General features: G+C 45.0%; 1 protein-coding gene across 2 annotated transcripts; it reads left to right on the top strand.

Annotated features, from left to right (window-relative positions):
- The first annotated feature begins 1,354 nt into the window (after positions 1–1,354).
- On the top strand, positions 1,355–21,445 carry lonrf1 (LON peptidase N-terminal domain and ring finger 1). Of its 2 annotated transcripts, XM_084466144.1 has the most exons (12): positions 1,355–2,098; positions 5,887–6,170; positions 8,383–8,505; positions 11,280–11,504; positions 11,775–11,997; positions 14,512–14,620; positions 15,297–15,411; positions 15,726–15,847; positions 16,452–16,610; positions 17,361–17,523; positions 18,414–18,566; positions 19,531–21,445. In XM_084466144.1, the coding sequence occupies exons 1-12, from the start codon at positions 1,468–1,470 to the stop codon at positions 19,687–19,689; spliced, it is 2,466 nt and encodes an 821-aa protein (XP_084322270.1). In that variant the 5' UTR covers positions 1,355–1,467; the 3' UTR covers positions 19,690–21,445. The 2 variants fall into 2 exon arrangements, with proteins under 2 accessions (XP_084322270.1, XP_084322271.1); XM_084466145.1 differs by lacking the exon at positions 16,452–16,610.
- The last annotated feature ends 96 nt before the right edge of the window (positions 21,446–21,541 follow it).

The following is a 21,541-nucleotide window of genomic DNA, read 5'->3' as shown; positions in this document are numbered from 1 at the left end:
AGCAGCATCCACAGGGCCCTGAGACCTTAGCTTAACCTAGCGAGGTGAGCGAGTAGTCGCGTTTAACCACGAGAAGTCCCACCGCCGCGCCGAATACCTGCCGGCGGTGAGGTGAGAGGGTCACACGGTCTCACGCAGAGAGAAACACTGCGCTGGACCACCTGGCTGCCATCGCCAGGGAAACAGAAATGGAGCATCATCACATGATAACTATACTATGGATGTGTGTGACAACATGGATGCAATCCCTCACGGATCAGGCCCATGGGCTCATGATACAAGAAATCCCAATGGCATCACAAGCTTTTGATAGGCAAGGAACAAAGACGTTTCAGATATGTGCTGTCTCCACCAGGGGGCTGCTACTCGACTGTCGTTGAGGAAAAGGAACACACAGAAGGACTGAGTGTGACCGCAGCAGTAAATCAGGTGTGAATATGTTTTGTGAGTAAATTAATTTCGTAGATGAGGAGATGGACATTAGTAGGTTAAATAAAGGTCTCTCGCTATCAATCGATAGACACAAGGAGTCACTCGACTTCAGAACCAGAATCTTCACGACGCGTTTACGGTTCAACACTGACATCTAGTGGTGGAGAGATGGCCCTACACACCACAACATTTCAGGGAGGCGCTCAACTTCAACGCTCAACAATTTACCTAAATCAATCGTTTTGTTCTGAAAATTTGCCAAATCATTATTGTTACCAAACATGGGGTATACTCTTAAACAACGATAGAAAATATTGTTTAGAATCTAAAATGATTTAGAACACGTCAACCTATTTACCTATTAAAGGGCACTGCATATAGGCTATTTTAACCTAGTCTGTTATTGAAATGCATATAACGCTTGCATATAATTACACATAATTATTTGAAAGTGCGTTATTTGACAATTTAATTGTCCTGAACTGTATGCATTTAGTAACACCTTTATTCTCGGTGTATCTATTGATTAAATCCTCGATAAGTTATTTATTCGTTTTAGACCTGATTCATGCTTGCACGCACTAGAATAATTAGCACTATGGTTAACGGTTGATGCTCCATTTCTGTGTATTCTCTGTATCACCCTCTGCAGTAGGCTATATGTTTTACTTTCACCCCGTGATTGTCATGCTGTCATGTAATTTAGTGACCAACAACTGTTCCTGCCTGTACCAGAGCTGGCTTGTACTAGAGCTGGCTGTGCCAGAGCTGTCTGCACCGTCAACATCCACGTACCAGTGCTTCTTCCACGGTTATGAAACTTCCCAACACAGGTTTTGTAACGAAGACGTCCTGGCCAATCAGCGGGCCCGTTCGCCGTCACGTGGCCGCATTTTACGTAAGCAACGGTTGACCACACCGCTATGTGTGTATCACTGGTCACCGGCACCGCATCTTCACTGCAAAAAATGTTTAGAAATGGGAGCTGGGACGCAATTTAGTCTACAATAATAGGACAACAGATCTAATCTCCAGATGTCGCTTCAACAGCCAGAGGCGGAGACCGCCTCGGACGACGAAGAAGGTGAAGGCGTATTCTTCATCGAGACCGACTCAGAGAGCGAGTGGAAAGATGAAGATCAAATCGACAACCGGGAACTTATTCTACAGAAAGCCGACGCTTTGGCGTCCGAGAACTGTCTCAAAGAAGCCATCGATTATTACACCATGGCCATGCGCTACGGGTCGGTGCGCCCGGAGCAGCTCAGCACTTTAGTGGACTGTGTCCTGCGGAACTTCAAGAGGAACGTCTCGGAGCCGGAGGAGGAACCTGGCGGGTCAGGCGAGGATAACCCCCCCATGTTTGACTGTCCCAGTTGCCACCGTTTCCTCGGCGAACCGGTGACTCTATCGTGTGGACACTCGTACTGTAGGCGGTGTTTAGACCGCGACCAACTCTCCAAATGCAAGCTGTGCGGGGAGCCGGTGCACTGGACACACGCGCCCGACCAGCAGCTCAAAGTGAATGTCATTCTTAGTGGACTCTTGGACAAATTCTTCCCCGAGGAACTGAAAACGTATAAAACAATATGTGAAATCCAGGAACTGACAACCAGGAGATGCTTCAAGGAGGCAGTGTCGCTGGCATCAGACGTTATACAACCAGGTGAGTCTTTGAGGATACATAGAACTAACTGCTAGGACATTTGTTTATGTTACATTGTACCAGCGAAGATCCTTATATGCCTTATACACTGCCCTGAAATAGACTTGTTTACATGGACCAACTCTGACGGAATGCTACTGTCCAACATTCTCCCATCACGTTACACCGGTGCGACACGATACTTAATTGTTGCGACCAAGACATGCGCAGTACGTGTGATCTGCGACCCAGGCATGCGCAGTACGTGTCAGTTGCATAAAGCCGATCGTGACACCTTGGGAAAGGTTTTGTAACTTTGTAATATTCTAATCCTTGTGTATTTAAATGCATTCAATAAATGCTAGTGGGATGATTTAAAGGTGTAGATGTACTGAAAGATGAATGCACGTGTTTCAAGCTACTGGCAACAAAGAAACACCCCCCGAATTATGCAGTAGATAATGCATAATTGGAATGATGACTTGAGATTTTTGGTTCAGTGTCATATTACTTGCTAAAACAAATCTTGAGTGGCTTTTATGTAGGGCTGTACCAATATAGACGTACACATGTGTAGAACAATATATATTGGCACATATAGTAGGCCAATAATTGTGGTCTATCTATGCTAACATCCACAGACAGTCAAGTTATTTATGAAACATCCGTGTTGGACATAGATCATTGGACTTTCACTTTGCTGACATTTAAATTATTCAACATCAACATTTATATTTGACGGTCTAAATACATTTTCACTCAATCGAACTACTATAATTGCCTGGCACTATAAAACTTAAACTGATTTCCTTTGGAAGGGTTGGAATACCTCATCTTCGTAACCACGTGAAAATAAGCCTATGGGAATGCTATTAGGATCAAGCGATATAGTACACATCAACCCCCATCGGTTGCTTAAACACACCTAAATAATACATGACTAGGACCACCAAATAACTAGAATATAATTTTTGGTTGTTTCAAAATCAGTGTGGGGTTAGATAATTCATCATGTGCTTATGCGTTATGTCATAGCCCCTTTAGTGACATAACGTGTAACACGTGTTGCAAGCAGTTCCAGTTGCTGTCTCACCTCTTGTCCTTACACATAAAAGCAAGATAATTCATGACACTCTTATGAAATAATTCCACCCATTGTGTTCACTGAAGGAAGGAATAATGAAACCTAGTGAAGGAATGGAGTCATATATTAGCTCCATTATTTGTTTTTGTTTCTGTGCAAATTCCACATAGCGCTCTTATAGCATACGTTAATGCCTGGCCAAATTGGGAATCCCAGTTTATGATGGACTTCATTTATTTACATAAATGTGTTTAACTCCACCATAAAGTCAGGGTTTATGCAGAACCTTAAACAAGTCGCATCAAGAATGTCATCTCCATACAAAAAGACAGAATAAAAAGTATCTCTCTAGACCTGAATAACATTAAATTCCAAGTATGATATTTTTTTTTTTGTCCCCTTGCACAAATGAACATGAACGTGTTCACACACATATCGGAGATACTCTTGACGCAGAAAGTATGCAGCATAGGGCTGCACGATATTGGATGTTGCATAATTATTTTGTGCAACCCCTCTCGTATGGTGCAACACTGGCAAAGGCATCCAAGATATATTTTTGCTTTGGCTTTGCATGGCATTCAGATTTAGATTCGCATTCGTTATACAGAGCTTTATGGTGGCGAAAATAAATTAGTTGTGTTGCCTTTTGTTGTGGAAACAATCGCAAGGCACTCTCGACAAGTAGCCTACCTGTTTTTGGTCAACGTTTTCTTTTCTGTTACCAAAACAATCATACATACAACTGACGTTGCTGTTCTCTTTGGTATTTAACATTTTTTACCATTTACTCTTAAATCAGAGTAAATGTTATATCAGACAAACTTCTCTTGTAGATAAGGAATGGAAAATGAGAACCGTACAAGGTTCCGTACACGCATGTGATTATCGCACATGCGTGTATCGCAATTTTGGTGTAAACGACTCGGTATTTTGTGAGTAGTCATGAGTTGACAAATCGATCGATCGATTTTTTTTTTTTTTGGCTCCGCGGCTGCAGCAATTGCGGAGCTCAAAGGGTGTGCGCTTTCCAGACAGCGGCCCGCCCGTCATATTGCAAAGGTTGCGCTCAGAAGCACACCAATAATCCATTTGATGATGATAAAAAAAAAGATCACAGAGTATAGAGTATAGAGCAGGATAGTGAACATTTACAATCATGTCAATTTACAATATGCAAAATGTGTTGGCGTCGGCCGACTCATTTTTTAAATTAGGATATTAATGCTGCGCGCCTCCTCTTTGCAACGGAATATAAGACATGAAACCATTTAATTTGTTGTACGCGTTGTCATGCACGCAGGCTGCCACTCTGTCGGCTATTATCAAAATTGTATCTCTCCGCTCAAATTGTCAGATTGAAATTTGAGAATAATCTGTATATAATAATAGTCTGCTGACACTGCTCCTCTTATCGATGCCGTAAGCCTGCGACGAGATGCCCTCGCTGTGATGACAGCGCTCCGTGGCTATGGAGGATTGCATTTCTCCATAGCCTCCGAAGTCCTCATATGCGATCTGAACGACATTAATGCAGAGTGGGCCACGCTCGTGTTCCCTGTCTCTAGTGTTTTGTGTGCTTTGACCGGCAGTGGGTCTGCTTATAGGTCGGAATGAAGTGGTACTTTACTCACACAACCAGACTCGTTTCTTCACTAGACTGAAGCTACCGCTCGCTCTCCTCGCTCGTCCGCTCACTCGCTGCCACACACACTGCCATTCTCGCGCACACACATACGCTACTCGTAAGTTCATGTTTTTTCCCATCGATTTGACTATTAAACATGTTGCATTCTATTGCCTGATTATGTCATTATTTAAGCTACATAGTTTAATGCCGCCAATGACAGGATCTCACTCCTTAGCTGTACATTTTCTCCAGCCGCAGTCATAGTTTGGCGACATGGCACGGTGTAATCTGGCTCGAGAAATGCGATCAGATCGCGGAACCCCTTCGCCTCGACTACGTTTATGGGCAGCATATCTCCGGCTATAATTTTGAATTGGTTATTTTGAAAACAGAAAGTTCTTGCAACGTCTTGAACAGGACATTTAAGAAGTTTACATATAAAAAAATAAATATATATAAAATAAACGATTTTCCGATTTTTATTTTTAGAGTCGACTTGAGCACGAGTCGAGAATCGATCGTTGAGTCGACACATTTTTAACATCCCAAGTCCTAATGCAACGGTAGTCGTGTTTTGTTTACAACATATCAAAGATCACGGGTGAGGCTACCATCTCCAGAAAGCACTCTTTGCGGTGAATTAAATCAATGCCGCATTTATTTAGACGTATCCGCAATATCTGCAGCTACACTCAAGGCTCCCGGTATCGTGCCAGTGGCATGATAGAAACGCCATCAACACGTCAGCAACACACTCTCGTTGTGAATTCTTTGGCTCCCTGATTCTCCAGACTTAACATTAGGGGCCTGGCCCGGTAAACTCTACAGGGAAGTATTCTGACATTTGCGTGACATAGCTTACAGTGTGTGTGAAGAGCCTATTGGATTTAGATCTACTGTTCATCTAGGAGCATATAAGGAGTTGGGGAATTTTGCTCAAGGAGGCCTACAGCTAGACTGCAGTCATTGAGCTGGGAGCTGAACCCCAACATCAACACTAAACTGTCCCACTCTCATGCATCAACACGTTTTTTTTCTAATCGCCTAATGTATCAATCCACCAATCACCTCCTTCATCCCTCTCCTTTGCCGTAGCTTCCGAGGTGGTGTCGGTGGAGGTCAGGGGTGCGTCGGTGGAGGTGGCATCTGAGGTGAAGGGGGCATCAGTGGAGGCGGCGTCGGTGGAGGTGGCGTCTTCGGTGGTGGCGTCTTCGGAGGGGACGTCTTTGGAGGTGGCGTCTGTGAAGGTGGCGTCTGTGGTGCCTGTGGATGTGGCTATCGCGAGGTTGTGTCGGGCGGAGGCGTACACGGGTCTCAAACAGTACCGTCTCGCCATGGAGGACACGGAATTCTGCCTCAAAGTCCGACACTCAGCAGAGGTAGGTCTTTTTCCGGAATGATCCAGAGCATGGCTGCCGCGCTCTCTCTAGCTCCTCATTGATGGAACTCTGTCCCTGTTCAAATACATTTGCATATTTTCAACGACCGTTTGTCTTTATCAGTTGGTTGGTTGTGCTGCCCTCGCACTGCAGTCTCGGACAGAACTAGACAGCTGGATCACAACCTTTAAATCCTTCAATGAATCCAAAACACTTGACTTTTGTAACGTTTACTGAAGTCTTCTTGGGATTTGTACATTCATGTTGTAAACAGTGACACAGAATACACAGCTTACTAAAAGTAGTTTTACATGACGCATGACAGTTAAACTAGAATTAGTCTGATACAGAATATCAAACTATAGCAGTTCAAACAATCAGGTACTTACAGATAAATAGTGTCCAAGGCACATACGATTAGACACTTCCCAGTACCATGTGCTCAGCTGCACGCATGGAGACCAACGGAACCATTATATCCACCTTATTCCAGGCTGAACAATGGGTGCCGCCATGACGACCAGTCCGGTTTCCCATTTCCGGTTAGAAGCGAGAATACGTAACTGGTAGTACTTTAGTGAGAAGATGAGTTTGGGCTCCACTTGTGCTGTTGTTGGTTGCACAAACAGCTCAAAGAAGATAAAGATTTTTTTAGAAAGTGAATTGATAATGCTTTGATATTGTACGCTATGTAAACAGCACTCGACCGGAAATTGAAAACCGGCGGGCCACTATGAATCATAGGAAATAGAATGTTGCGGAATAAGGTGAATAGAACCACAGGTGAATGACGTCATCAACATGCGCTAGCATTAACAAATGTGTCCATATGGTGGCAGCACATTCAGGTAGATTCTTAAAGGGATAGTCCGGTTTTTTGCACTTTAAGCCTTATTTTCAGGTTGTTTACGATGAAATAGATCGTTCCGATGCTAACTTTGCCGAAAGCTGTGAAACTCACCGAGTGGTCACTGGTGTTCATTGATGTTCGACAAAAGAAATCAGAGCAAAGTATGCTTTCCAGCAGAAGTTTGACGATCGTAGAACAATTTTTTTCAGCTGAACCACATGGGTGTGTAAACTTCCGCTTGACAGTTATACACCTGCCAGTAGTTGGCGATAATGAGCATTTACGTTAGGTTACCAACCAGCTGGGAACAACATTGGCGGTGGACTAATACCGAACACTTTCAAGGCTTCCTATAGAAATGAGTGGCTACAACAAAATTACAAATAAAACCTGCTGGAAAGCATACTATATATTTGCTTTGCAAATTAATGTTTAATGTTGCTTTAGGACAGATGTTTCATGTCCATCGACCTGTACACTGGGATCTGACAGGGTCTTGAAAGAAACCTAAACTTCTCCAAACACAGACTTTCGGTGAAGTTAGCACCGGAACCAATCTATTTCATCGTAAGCAACCTGAAAATAAGGTTTAAAGTGCAAAAAACTGGACTATCCCTTTAAAGCAAACTTAAAATAACATGCCTTCGTATAGAAGGCAGCACAGTGGAAGTACTAGCAGTAGTACTAGTCTTAGTAGTGATGTTGTTGACGTTGCTATTCTTGGTACTTTTATTGATTATCTTCTTAATTACTATCTGGTGACATAAGAAATTGATCTATCACAGTTTATTACATAATTCCACCCAAGCTCAGGTGATATTTGTTTGACATTTTCATGACTCTGTATTAAGATTCTGATTCAAATAAACTTTTAAAGTAAGCCAGTCCCTCTGTTTATCGGTCAATATCTAGAGTTACATGTAGGCTACCTAGTTAGTTTTACTTATAGGCTATAGACAGCCTGGAAAATGTTTTTCTAGGTTACAAAACAGCCTCCTACTCAGTCTGGACCTTTCTAGCTAGCGACTGTGGGGATTCTGTAACAGCTGTTATGTCACCTCAGCGAAGCCATGACTAACTGTCAGTAAAAGGTCAGAAGATTTAAGCCACGGCCAAGGCAGATAATAATTGTTGAACCTTTTCATGTTTCCTTATTAAGATGAATGACGGTTTAAAGTGTATTTTTGTTTTATCCTTGACTTGCAAATTTAGTCAAAAACAAATCCTTCCTTGAAACAAAATGTATACTCTCAGCTCTTCCACATTCTGCACTGTGTATTGCAGTTTCTGTCCCAAAAGTGCTCTTTAAATAAAGTGGTATCGATTGATTGATTCCTCTGATCTTCATCTCCCCGTCCCTAGGGATTCTTCCGGAAGGCCATGGTGCTTCATGCGATGGGACAGACGGACGAGTCCCTTCAAGTCTTCCTCCAGTGCCTGACGATGGACAACGACTTCACCAGCGCCAGAAGACAAGTAGAAATGGTGAGGGAACGGTGGGATTACAACCGTCACATTGGACATTCTTCTACCATCATAACTGATAACTAATACAGGGACGAAAGGCTTAATTTGTTATGTTGTCTGCTATGATGTGTATCAGAACACCCACAGTTGTTCAGAGATAGTCATCAGCAGTTATCCAAATACTGTAGCAAAGCATGGAAAAAGACTAATCCAAATTATCTACCTCTTTGGCATGGCTTTTAGGAATACTCCCTGCGGTCCAATTTCCATTTTGCCACAGTGCATATCAGCCAGACAGGATTTTCATACCGCATGTATGGATGTTGGCGCGAATCAGGCCTTGTGACTTCTAATACTTCTAATATTTTTTTAGTGACTGGAAATTCGCCCTGTAGCAAATAAATTATGGGGGAACTAACAGAACGTGACAATATCATCCTTTTATTAAATTCATTTATATGATATCCTTTCACTGGTGTCTGGAAACCTAGCCAAAGGGTTCAGGAACCTTTTCAGTAAGTAGAGCGATAAAAATGATGGATTACTCAATGCCAAAGAAGGGTTTCATAATTATTATCAACAAATTCTTGGGGAGATATGTATTCATTGGAAATTCTTAGAAATGACTGAAAAGAATCCTATTCCCCGAATTTCATTATCTACTCTGATTGTAGATGATGGTATTATGGTGATAAGATGGTTGTAATTTACCTGGAAGAGACTAGCTTTGTGACCATTTCCAATGAAGACTTAGCTTTGTAGCCAAGACAGGACAGGCGTTCAATATTTTGTGTAAAAATACATTGTACTTTGATAATCTACTTTCAGCCGAGTTGGTCAACCATATTAATCAGTGACAGAGCTGTTAGTGATAGTATGGCCATAGGTATGCACTGATCAGGTTTTTTTTATCGCCCATACCGGTCACAGATTCCTTTACAGTGAATATTTGCTAGAATATCCAGTTCCAGTTCTTTCACAAATTCCTTTTAAAATTGGGGCATTTCAGGCTAAAATACCCAGTACTCCCCTACATGTAACCTATTTGTATAATATGTAAGATAAGCAACATCTATTTATAATGATTTATTACATCATTTTGAGGGTTAGGATTAATTATATTTATCCTAAGCTTTTCATATAATTTTCATTCGCATTTGAGGAACAACATTTCTACATAAATAGGACCTAAAGAAATGCCTGTCTCATTTGTTATGACTTTAGGTTTAAAAATACATTAAAGGTCCCATGGCATGCTATTTTATGGATGCTTTAATATAGGTGTTAGTGGGCCCCTAATACAGTACTTGAAGACGTTCGAGAAATTCTGCCTTCGTGCAGAGTTACAGCCACTACGAGCCAGTCCCACAATGAGCTCTCCACAAACGTGCCGTTTAGAGGGTTAGAGGTGGGCCAAGGTGGAGGGTGGGGATGTGGCCCTGAGCAGCTTGTGGCCATGGTACCATGTGCTAGTGTTTACAGTGGAACATTGAACACTCCGGGTGCTCCGGCGGAAGTCCTGGAGCTCTATATCTAAATAATATCATTATATTTATATATATATATAATATAATATATATTATCATGGTCAAAAGCTGTTTGCGCCTCCGGATGATATTATGAATCTCAAACGACTGCGTCAGGTTCTCAGACGCCTCTGGTTCTTCCACTTCCACGTCAATATTAAGTACAGACTGAACCGCGAAATGGAGGAGAAAGGGATTGTTGCCCGCGATTGTTCCCTGGGGTTGTCTGCATTGGGTTGGTTGAGAAGGAATTGGGAACCACGACATGGAGGAGAAAAGGATTGTTGCCCAGGATTGTCCGTCGGAGCCCCGCTGCCCGCTGAACACTGCCTGTTGCCCGGGGTTGTCTCCCGCCGGAGCCCCGCTGCCCGCCCCTGGGGCTGCCCGCAACTTGTTGTTAACTTAATGTTAGAAAATCTCATAAAGTGCAATTTTCATACCATAGCATACCTGCGACAGTTGATGTAGACTAGGAATTCACTCCTCAATCATCCTTATTTTATACTTGCAAAAAGCAAATTCAGTTTGACAACTTCAGCACATGCAACTGTTAATCAGCAATTACATATGCTCAATATTTATTGGGATTTATTAAAGGATACCCACACACAAGGAAACGACTGCCTGACCCTACGTTGTTCAGGCCTTCTTATCGAGCTGTTGATGTTTTTGTGTTTCTCAATCTTATCATTTGAGGATAAGCTATAATTCCTATCCTTATCCGCTGGCGAACATCTCAACGTGGGCAAACAAGCAACAAGTCAATCCTGTGATTAGACGCCCTGCAAGTCATCTTAGCGGAACATTAGCTTGTATATGCCTGGCCTCCGCGTATTGAGTCTGTTGTTGCCTGCAGGGATGCAATGTTTCTGTAACGCTTGGAGCAGACAAACTACAACATTCCTGTTTCTGTTAAGGCTTTTGCCTCAGGGCAAGTTGGTTTTGTTAACAGCATTTTGTCAAACCATTAAATCAGATTTCTCTTTAGTTGTTCAATGTTGCAGCATTGTTTTTTGTTAGTCATATCCTATAAGATACATTTTAACTGGAGTCACTGGGGATCGAACTCTGTCCCTTCCCCGGACAGGAATAGGACTGCTTACTATCCGGAATGTGTTCAATTACATCCATTTCCCCTTGAAATTGTTCATGTTGACCTCCGCATCTCATTCCCTGATCACGGCCCAGTCTCCATTTTGAGGCACGCCATTTTTATACAAAGGTATGTCCTGGGTGTTTGAGCCCTTCATCTTCTTCTGTCGACAGATCCTGTGTGACCTGCTCTCTCCGGCCGGGGAGACGGTGAAAGAGGGCCTGAGGGCGACCACGCAGAGCCATGCCTCGCCACACCTCCGCGGCAAAACCCTCGCCAACGCCGACTCCAACTCCACCGCCAATGCTCGCGGAACGCACAACGAGCCGGAGCACACCGGCCCGGCGTCCCCCTGTCACCTGACCCACACTGCCTCACTGCACAGCGCCGGAGAGAAGGTTGCATATCCATTTGGTCCGCCATCATCTGTTTAGTCGTAACTTGAGTCAACAGTTTCACTGTTTAGTCAACCATTTATTAGGCCGCCTTTAGCAGACACGTTTATCCAAAGTGTCTTTAAATGAAATGGTTGTAGATACTGAGCTGTAAAGGGTTAGAGCGTCTTGCGTAGAAATTAATTTTCTGTTTGTTTATTGTTTCAGTGAATGTTTGAGTTAATATTAATTTGATGTTCCTAACCCTTTATTCCCGCCCTCCTTTTCATCCAGACGGACGAGCCGTCGGAGAGCGTGGAGCGGGCCGCTTTGAGCCGGACGAATTCGCTCTGCTGTCACGCCGCCAGCCTCGGCGGGGAGGGGCTGAAGCGCGTGTGGTCCGCCCCGCAGCTGGGCGACCAGGACAGGGCCGGGCTGCTGAAGAGGAAGCTGTCTGTGTCAGGGGCGGGACCGGGGCTGCGGAGCTTCGGGGGGAGCAAGCAGAAGAGACAAGGAGGTCAGTGAGGGCGGGGGGGCGGACGGAAGCACGCTGGTGATCCGCTAGGCGGCTAGGGTACAGTGGTGAGCGTTCAGACGGAGTTGAGGCAACATACCTCTGGGATACCTGGGAGCTGCTGGTCACAGATTGCATACTAATTCACTTCTAAACTACAGCTAAATATAAGGTCAGGATTCAGGATACATGTACTGTTAAAACTGAAACACCCAGAACCCTATACCTGGAGGTCAGTGAGTATTCTCACCTACTCCTTGTATATCTTGCGTCATCTATATAGCTTAAAGTGTTGCAGGGTTAATTTTTTTTTTGTTTGTGCAATTTGCTTGTTGGTAATAAACATTTAAACAGTTATCCATTGTATTTAATGTTGTTGGGTATCACAAAACAGAATTTAAAAGAATTTACGAAAAAGAAGGTACGATTTTAGAGGTTTGCAATTGATTCTCATTTCCCCCACAATGCATTGCATGACGTCACGTTGGGGAGACGACAGACTGAATCCCCATTGAGACCCTTGAGAGTAGAGACTAGTAAGAGAGTGTTCAGCAGATTATATAGATAGCCTAGATAGATATATAGCCTATTCAAGTATTTATTATTGCCATACGACACAAATAGTCTGGAATTAATTTTGGTGATTCGGCTCACACAGGACAGTAGGCTACAAGACCACACAGAACAAGGGAGACAACAAGTCTGACTGGACATACACAAAAGACATCACATTAAAACTAGACACATGCGTTGATAGATGGCTATAGATAAATATGTTATGTTATACATAAAAAAAAATTGCCAAGTGGAGCCAGCCAGTCCTGTGAGCGTATGCAAATTAGCCATGTGCGCCAAACAGAAGAAGGACAATGTTGAGAAGTCATGCTAAAAACGGATAGCAAGCGAAAGCTAAACCAGAGTGTATCACTCACACACTTAGGGTCCATTCTAACTTAAGGTAAGAGGCTATTTAAATATTTGCAGTGACTGAATGTTGATGATAGAACTGATTGTTGTGCATAAGATGAGTGTGTGCGACTGTGCGTTGTGTCCTTTCTGTCTTCACACTACTGCATGGTTAGTTGTGGTTGGTTGTGGTCATAATGAAGCAGCCTAGCCTTGGAGTTGGAGAAGTTGGAGTGATTGTGTACGTGCGTGCGGGAGCGAGAGAGAGCACACCAGCCGTGGTGATGTTTGGCTCGTTGTGGGCTGTCAGCATCCGCCGGGTTGGACGAATGTGCTTTGTGTGTCAATGCTGTATATGTCTGATTGTATTTGCTGTAGATGGATGGTTAAATAATGTCACACGATCAGTCATTCTGCAGGCTCTCATTTGCAAGTTCACTGATTGCGTGTCTGATTGGCTATATACCTGGCATTTATTCAGTTGATTGCTCTTCTAAATGCGCCAGATTGATGCCAATTATTGTCGTGTTTGCATTGTAATGCACATCTTTGCCTCTCCTTGTCATAAAACAACGTGCATCGAAACAACTTTAGCCAATGCAGCCTCCTATGTCAGTGTTGCTTTACGAATACTATAGCATATCGGTTTATCAAAATTGTTAAGTGGGTGTGTTGTCATGTAGGCTATAGACAATCGGGAGATCATGAGACCCCACGAATATTGACGGGTATTTCGCACACTGCTTAGAAATAAACACTAGGCAAAGATGTTGTTACTGGAGCTAGTAGGCTACCATCAAAACGTGGGATAACTAGTCAAATCTGTTTACAACGTCGGGGGGAAGATTTAATTAGGGATTATCTGGGGGGGAATTTCACAGGTGGTACTGGCAAGTTAGCCCATAGCTAGCATTATGCCTTCTATTTCTAGATCTTCTGACTAAGTACCGGTACGTATCTGAACTAACAACATAATCACTGTCGCTAGATATAAAGAAAACGTTGACTTTCACTCTGCTATTCACTGACAGTAAAAAAAAAAGTGTTGTTATTGTATGCACTGCTGTTCATAGACTAGCTCCAGCGCTCGTTGCTGCGTTGCTAAATGATTGCAACTCTTCACCCATTCTCCTCTGACCATGCATTTAATCGGCTTTGACGGCCATCAGTTCTCGGCAATTCCTCATTCGCCCTCTCACGTCTGACAGGTTCGAAATTATACGGTTGTGGGCCATCATACATGTCATTTGTGGTTCTTGCCACCTCTTCCTCATCCCAGACGTCCTAGTTCTAGTACTAGGCTGAGACTACCTTCCACCGCGTCTCCCCAACGTGACGTCATCGCCGAGTTGCGGTAGAAAACACCTGTTACTACCAAAAACGACAAAAACTGGACTTTAACGCTATTTTGGAGACATTTTATTAATGATATACTTATTTTGAGTGCTTTATGTACCCATTAATCGAAACTTCCGGTTAACCTGCAACATGGGCTTTAACTGAATGTAGATCTGTACCTTTGGTGGTCTTGGTAACCATGTTGAGACGCTGCCTTCCTCCTGGGGTGACACCGTGTTCCTGTATCTTTAGTTTTCCTCTGTCTGGCTGCAGGTGAGCTGAGTGCGGAGCCCCAGGACCAGGTGTCCTCCTTCCCAGCCAGGAGGTCCATCCCCAAGGGCCAGCCCAAGCCCAGTGACCTGGAGTGTGCCCTCTGCATCAGGTGAGATTCCGCGGAGAGGGACACCCGGCCATGTTCCCCTCACACACAAGTCAATAAAGGGACAGTCCACAACTGATCCCTGGGGTCGATCCTTCAAGAGGGTTGAACAATCTCTTTGCATTTGAGTCAGCAGATAAAGTTAATCCAAAGGAATTTACTAAATAGGCTGAGACAGTCAAATATAGGTCCTTACAAAAAATTGACAAATATTTTACATTCCAGTGTTCCATCAATAAAGGTTCTGCAAAAGAGAGTAAGATTTGACTCAAAATAACTAATATATGTCCCCGCAGAAGGGTGCCGGGAGCAGTCCCAAGTCTGAATAGCCTCATACAGAGGCAGGCAACTCGAAACCGATATTCTCACGTCACGGCGCATTTCACCCACTAATTTCTGACGGATGGTTATGCTATAGCTAATTACTCTCAAATAATGGTACTCCAACCTTTCCTGCTGCCCCTCAAGTAACGCACAAGGTTAGCCAGTTGGCCAGCTATCGTTGGGTGGTAGTTTTCCATTTGAGAACAGAATGGCACTCTTAGTTTCCATTCAACAAACCAACGGCGGGAGTTGTATGCGGGCGTGTAGCTTTCCACAGCCATGTTTCAGCAGTGCATCCCCCTGTGTGTATGGGTCCCACAGCCACATCACAGTGGTGCTTTCCCCTGGTCTCTAGGTTGTTCCACGAGCCCGTCACCACCCCCTGCGGACACACCTTCTGTAAGAGCTGTCTGGAGCGCTGCCTGGACCACACGCCCCAGTGTCCCCTCTGCAAGGAGAGCCTCAAGGAGGTGAGACCCTCGGCGACCCCGCAGGCGGCATCCGTGGAGGTAGAGCGGGTCGGCCGGTAACCGGAAGGTTGCTAGTTCGATCCCTGGCTCCTCCTAATGTCGAGGTGTCGAGGAGCAAGACACCGGTCCCTAACTTCTCCCGACGAGGTGGCCGTTGCCTTGCATGGTTGACACTGCCGTCAATGTGTGTATGAATGGGTGATTGTTAGGCAATATTATAAAGCACTTTGAGTGGCCACTGGTCAGAAAAGTGCTATATAAATGCAGCCCATTAACATTCATCTGAGATTCCATCTCTCTCTCTCCCTCTCCAGTACCTGGCGTCCAGGAAGTACGTTGTGACCCGGGTTCTGGATGACCTCATCAGGGAGCGGCTGGGGGAGGAGCACAAGGAGAGGAGCAAGACCCACCTGGAGGAGACGCAGGAGCTGTCCGAGTGAGTCACCTCCTCGCGTCTCCTCACCCTCTGAGCTTCTTATCTCGTGGCCTCCCGACCACCTCTCTGACCTCCTCCACCTCTCTCTTCCTCGACGTCTAATCTTCGTGCCGTCTCGCTCACTCACCATCCCACCCACCTAACCCTGTCACTTCCTCTCCTTACCTCCTCACCTTCTCATCTCCTCTTCTCCTCACCTACTCTCCTCCTCACTGATCTGTTCTGTCCCTCTTCTCTCACTCTCATTCTTACCTTTTAGGTTCCTTTTGCCTACTACCGTTCAATGCATACCTCTCTAGCAATATCTATTTCAGCCTTATTTGTAATTCTTGGCATTTTGTTATATTAAAATGTTAAATACGTGATATTTGTTATCATTTCACCGTCCTGTATTTCTGCCGCTGTGACGTCCACATTTTCCCTCAGACTTATTAGGTTCCACGTTATGTAATGTAATCTGACCTCACCTCATTGGACCTGTGTTGTGTATTTTAGCTTAATCTGTAACTCTTTGCGTTACACTGAAACGTGTGTATACGGTAGATCAATGAAGTGGTATGTGATGTGTCATGTGACCCGTGTTGTGTGTGCGTGTGCGTGGCAGCCTGACCCGCAGCGTGCCCATCTTCGTGTGCACCATGGCGTACCCTACGGTGCCGTGCCCGCTGCACGTGTTTGAGCCCCGCTACCGCCTGATGATCCGCCGCTGCATGGACACCGGCACGCGCCAGTTTGGCATGTGCATCAGCGACCCCAACAAAGGGTATGCGCACACACGCACACACACACACACACGCACACTTCTCACACTTCTCCTGCTCAGTGTTTTGCTCACCTCTTACCTCCCAGTGTTATTATGAAGAGACCAACAGGAACACAGCGTTCCCATTCAGAATAGGAACACACAGGTCCTATTCAGTGGCTATACGGAGCTGCTGTTGTTCCTTGTTGAGGATGAATATTTAAGTGGTGTTCTTATGTATCAATGTACTCTGGTGGATGAGGAACACGCTGCTGCTCGTGTTTCCTGTTCTGGTTTATATTCTTGTCTCTGATAGGAAGATACGACATGTGTGAAGTAAAAAAGGTTTCTGAAGTTTTCCTGAAAGTATTAGTTAATATCATGTTTTTAAAGTGATAATATTATCTGACAAATTAAATTTTTTTAGTAATCCCCCCGGTGTAGCGATGTGACGTACAGCAGCTTTAAGTAGTAACAATGTGACGTACAGCAGCGTTAACTAGTAACGATGTGACCTAGAGCAGCTTTAAGTAGTAACAGTGTGACCTAGAGCAGCTTTAAGTAGTAACAGTGTAACCTAGAGCAGCTTTAAGTAGTAACAGTGTGACCTAGAGCAGCTTTAAGTAGTAACAGTGTGACCTAGAGCAGCTTTAAGTAGTAACAGTGTGACCTAGAGCAGCTTTAAGTAGTAACAGTGTGACCTAGAGCAGCTTTAAGTACTCCCCTGGTGTATCACCGGGACCTACCTAAACAACCCTGTTCCGCCTCGAGGTTCGTGGACTACGGCTGCATGCTGATCATCCGGAGCGTCCACTTCCTGCCCGACGGCCGCTCCGTGGTGGACACCATCGGGGGGAAGCGGTTCCGGGTGGTGTCCCGGGGGATGCGTGACGGCTACAGCATTGCTGACATCGAGCACCTGGAGGACACCCGGGTAAGGGGGCGGGGCTCTGTTAATGGAAGGGGCTCTAGGAGTGGGAGGAGCTATATGAATGAGAGGGGCTCTAGGAGTGGGAGGAGCTGTATGAATGAGAGGGGCTCTAGGAGTGGGAGGAGCTGTATGAATGAGAGGGGCTCTAGGAGTGGGAGGAGCTGTATGAATGAGAGGGGCTCTAGGAGTGGGAGGAGCTGTATGAATGAGAGGGGCTCTAGGAGTGGGAGGAGCTGTATGAATGAGAGGGGCTCTAGGAGTGGGAGGAGCTATATGAATGAGAGGGGCTCTAGGAGTGGGAGGAGCTATATGAATGAGAGGGGCTCTAGGAGTGGGAGGAGCTGTATGAATGAGAGGGGCTCTAGGAGTGGGAGGAGCTATATGAATGAGAGGGGCTCTAGGAGTGGGAGGAGCTGTATGAATGAGAGGGGCTCTAGGAGTGGGAGGAGCTATATGAATGAGAGGGGCTCTAGGAGTGGGAGGAGCTGTATGAATGAGAGGGGCTCTGAGTGGGAGGAGCTATATGAATGAGAAGGGCTCTAGGAGTGGGAGGAGCTATATGAATGAGAGGGGCTCTGAGTGGGAGGAGCTGTATGAATGAGAGGGGCTCTAGGAGTGGGAGGAGCTATATGAATGAGAGGGGCTCTAGGAGTGGGAGGAGCTATATGAATGAGAGGGGCTCTAGGAGTGGGAGGAGCTGTATGAATGAGAGGGGCTCTAGGAGTGGGAGGAGCTGTATGAATGAGAGGGGCTCTGAGTGGGAGGAGCTATATGAATGAGAGGGGCTCTGAGTGGGAGGAGCTATATGAATGAGAGGGGCTCTGAGTGGGAGGAGCTATATGAGTAGCAGGGGCTCTGTGGATGGGCGGAGCTAACAGGTGTTCCCCCGGCAGGTAGAGGATGGCGAGGAGCAGGTCCAGCTTCAGCAGCTCCACGATGGCGTGTACGACCAGGCGGTCAGGTGGTTCCAGAACCTCAAGGTGCGCTTCTACAACCAGATCCTCCAGCACTTTGGACCCATGCCCGCCCGCGAGGCTGACATCCAGGTACGGTTCAGCCTGAATCACCCCCCTTTATCCCACGGTGTGTGTGTGATCCGGGTTCTGCAGTGTGTTAACCATGTTTTTATTTTAATTTTTTTAACTTTGCCTTTATTTTTCGATTTTTCTATCTATTTTACTAATTTTTTTCTTTTACTTATCTATTATTTTCTTTTTATTGTATGACAATGTTCATATGTGAAGCACTTTGAGTCTGCCTTGTGTATGAAAAGTGCTATATAAATAAAGTTGCCTTGCCTTGCCTTTAGTTATCATTCAGTTAAGCGATGGGAAAGGTTCTAGAGTGGGCCCTAAAGTGTGTCTCTACCTTCTTTAAAAAAATATATAAAGGTTGCTTAGTTGCTGCCAATGTCCCCGCTGTTCTGAGCTTAGCCTCACAATGCCTTTGGGCAATTGGGCGAATACAGGTTTCAGAATGACGACTCTGAACGATTCTGGACAAACTGAGTCATTGGGGGCTTAACCCTCCATTCCTGAAGAGCAGTGGTGTGGTCGTGACCCCGCCCTCATCTAAAATCAAAGGGCTTAGAGCTGAGGTCAAGCAGGGGGCGGATTCTCCTGAGCTCAGCCCAGGTTAAGAATATGATATGTCTTTGTTTCCCTGGCTAATCCTTGTGCAACTTATTGCATCCTAAGGCACACACATGCACGCCTACAGTCACAGGTAGACACAACATACTAAAGCCAGGCCCTTGCACTCAAACAAACCCACACGTCAAACAAGCAAACTCAGGCACTAGAAGCGGAGGTAAGCTGTTAGCTCCATTGAACCACGGTGTTTCTCTGTCTAATCTTCAGTCGATAAACGCAGTGGTCAATTACCTCTGTATCATTACCTTTGAATTATTGCATAAATAAACAATAAAACATGGGCTTTTGTGTAGTTCTTATGTACCGACTCTAAAACCGTCTCCTCATTCTTCTCCTGCTCCTGCTCCTCCTCCTCCAGGCGACCCCCAACGGCCCCGCCTGCTGCTGGTGGCTCCTGGCCGTGCTGCCCATCGACCCGCGCCACCAGCTCTCGGTCCTGGCCATGACCAGCCTCCGGGAACGCCTGCTGAAAATCCAGCACATCCTCGCCTACCTGCAGAGCGTCCCAGACGACTAGAGCGAGACGCTGCTTCTCCTCCTCCACGTCCTCCTTCTTTCCCTGCCCAAGAGACTCCTCTTCCCCACTCCCCTTCCTCTCCTCCTCTTCTTCTTCCCGTATGCGCCAGCTCATCCTCGTCTCCTTTTCTCCTCCTCATTTTCTCGTCCTGCTCCTTTCATTTCCTCGTTCTTCTCCCTTAATCCTCCTCTCCTCTCCGCATTCTCCCACTCCTTCTCCTCTCCTCATTCTCCCACTCCTTCTCCTCTCTTCGTTCTCCTCCTCCTTTCCTGATTCTCCTCCTCCTCCTCTCCTCATTCTCCATCTCTCCTCATTCTCCATCTTCTCCTCTCCTCATTCTCAAGCTCCTCCTCATTCTCCATCACCTCCTTCTCCATCCCCTCATTCTCCATCTCCTCTCCTCTACTCATTCTCCATCTCCTTTTCCTCTCCTCATTCTCCTCCTCCTCTCCTCGTTCACCATCTTCTCCTCATTCTCCATGTCCTCCTCTCCTCTCCTCATTCTCCATCTTCTCCTCTCCCTCCCTAGGGACATCCATCTAACCTACTTATCTACCAGTTGCCAAATTACTTAATTTGTTGTTTTTGCTGCTGTGCTCGAGCATCGTGCTTCCTGTAGATTTGAATACTCGTACGCTGGCCTCCGACGCAGAATGTGAACTTATCCGTTAATGGTAGGGAAAACACCATTGCCACTTATTTAAAAGACTGAACAATCACTGATGTTGCTCTGTCGATGTGACATGACACCAGACATATCAATAACAACAAGCCTGGAGAGAGGGCAGAGAAACCTCAGGGATACCATCACCCCCACCGAGACAACACGTGTGTTGATTTAACCTTGGCTGCCCTTGCAACGCTGCCTTCCTCCTCCTTTGTCGATTTCAACCAATCACACGGCCAGAGAGTGCTTTATTTTGTAAACCAATGAACACGCAGGTTACATGGACAAGTCTTTTGGGTTTCGGAGGTTGGAAATTGAGTTCTGGTTGAGCGTTTGGATCCACTCTGAAGTGTTGACAATACGAAAAAGGAAAACGGATTTAGTAAGAGTGATCAATTATGTTTTATGAGGTGTATAAAGTCAGAGCTTAAAGAAAGTCCATACATGGTTATTTTGAAACGTTAAGTCACTGTTCTTTTCCACTTTTTTATTTACTTTTCAACTTGTCCTGCATGTGTAAATGGGGACAAGTCGACGGCAGTATGAGGACATACTGCCTTTTTATTTATTCATTCATATTAATTTTACTTCCAATTGTGTGGAACAAGACACACATTTTGTTTCCCATTTTAAATCCAATACTGTAACATTCAGCCTCAAATTACACAAATTTTGTTTCTTCCAGTTCATCCCCTGCTTCCAAATGTCGCTCTTCAAATGATGTTGTTAGCCTAGGCCTGTTAACTATGCTAGGCGTTGAGCGTGATTAGTTTTCTCTCAGTGTGGATATTGGAGTTGAGTGTTGCTATTATTGTATTTTATTTATCTCACGTGTGTGTCCACTCCTAAAGATTCAGCAATCTTTGTTCATTTTGACTAAGATAATTATGTTAAAGCGCACATTCATACAGTGGCATACGAAAAAGTAGCACTGGTCTGTCTCTTAGTCTAAACACTTTGTTGTAGACGAAGGATGAAAGTGATTTGACAAAATCCCTCTTGACTTTATGGTAGTTATTTGAGAATTGAAAATGCCATACAAAGGCATTACCATTTTAACACTAATTCTAAGTTATGTGTCCAATAATAAATGCACTTCTTTTTCAATGCACGTATTTAAGTTGTTGTTGTTTATATACAGTAACAAGAGATAGCAGTTCAGTCTGCAGCCACGGAGGGGCGCTA

The sequence above is a fragment of the Micromesistius poutassou genome (assembly GCF_964030765.1).
Source record: "Micromesistius poutassou genome assembly, chromosome: 3".
Classification (NCBI taxonomy): domain Eukaryota; kingdom Metazoa; phylum Chordata; class Actinopteri; order Gadiformes; family Gadidae; genus Micromesistius; species Micromesistius poutassou.
This window is presented reverse-complemented; position numbering and strand designations above follow the sequence as displayed.

Excerpts from the sequence above, each read along its gene's own strand:
- lonrf1 (XM_084466144.1), top strand. The coding sequence starts at position 1,468 with ATGTCGCTTCAACAGCCAGAGGCGGAGACCGCCTCGGACGACGAAGAA. Across the intron at positions 2,099-5,886 it reads ATCAGACGTTATACAACCAG|CTTCCGAGGTGGTGTCGGTG; the intron begins GTGAGTCTTTGA and ends CCTTTGCCGTAG. Across the intron at positions 8,506-11,279 it reads CCAGAAGACAAGTAGAAATG|ATCCTGTGTGACCTGCTCTC; the intron begins GTGAGGGAACGG and ends TTCTGTCGACAG.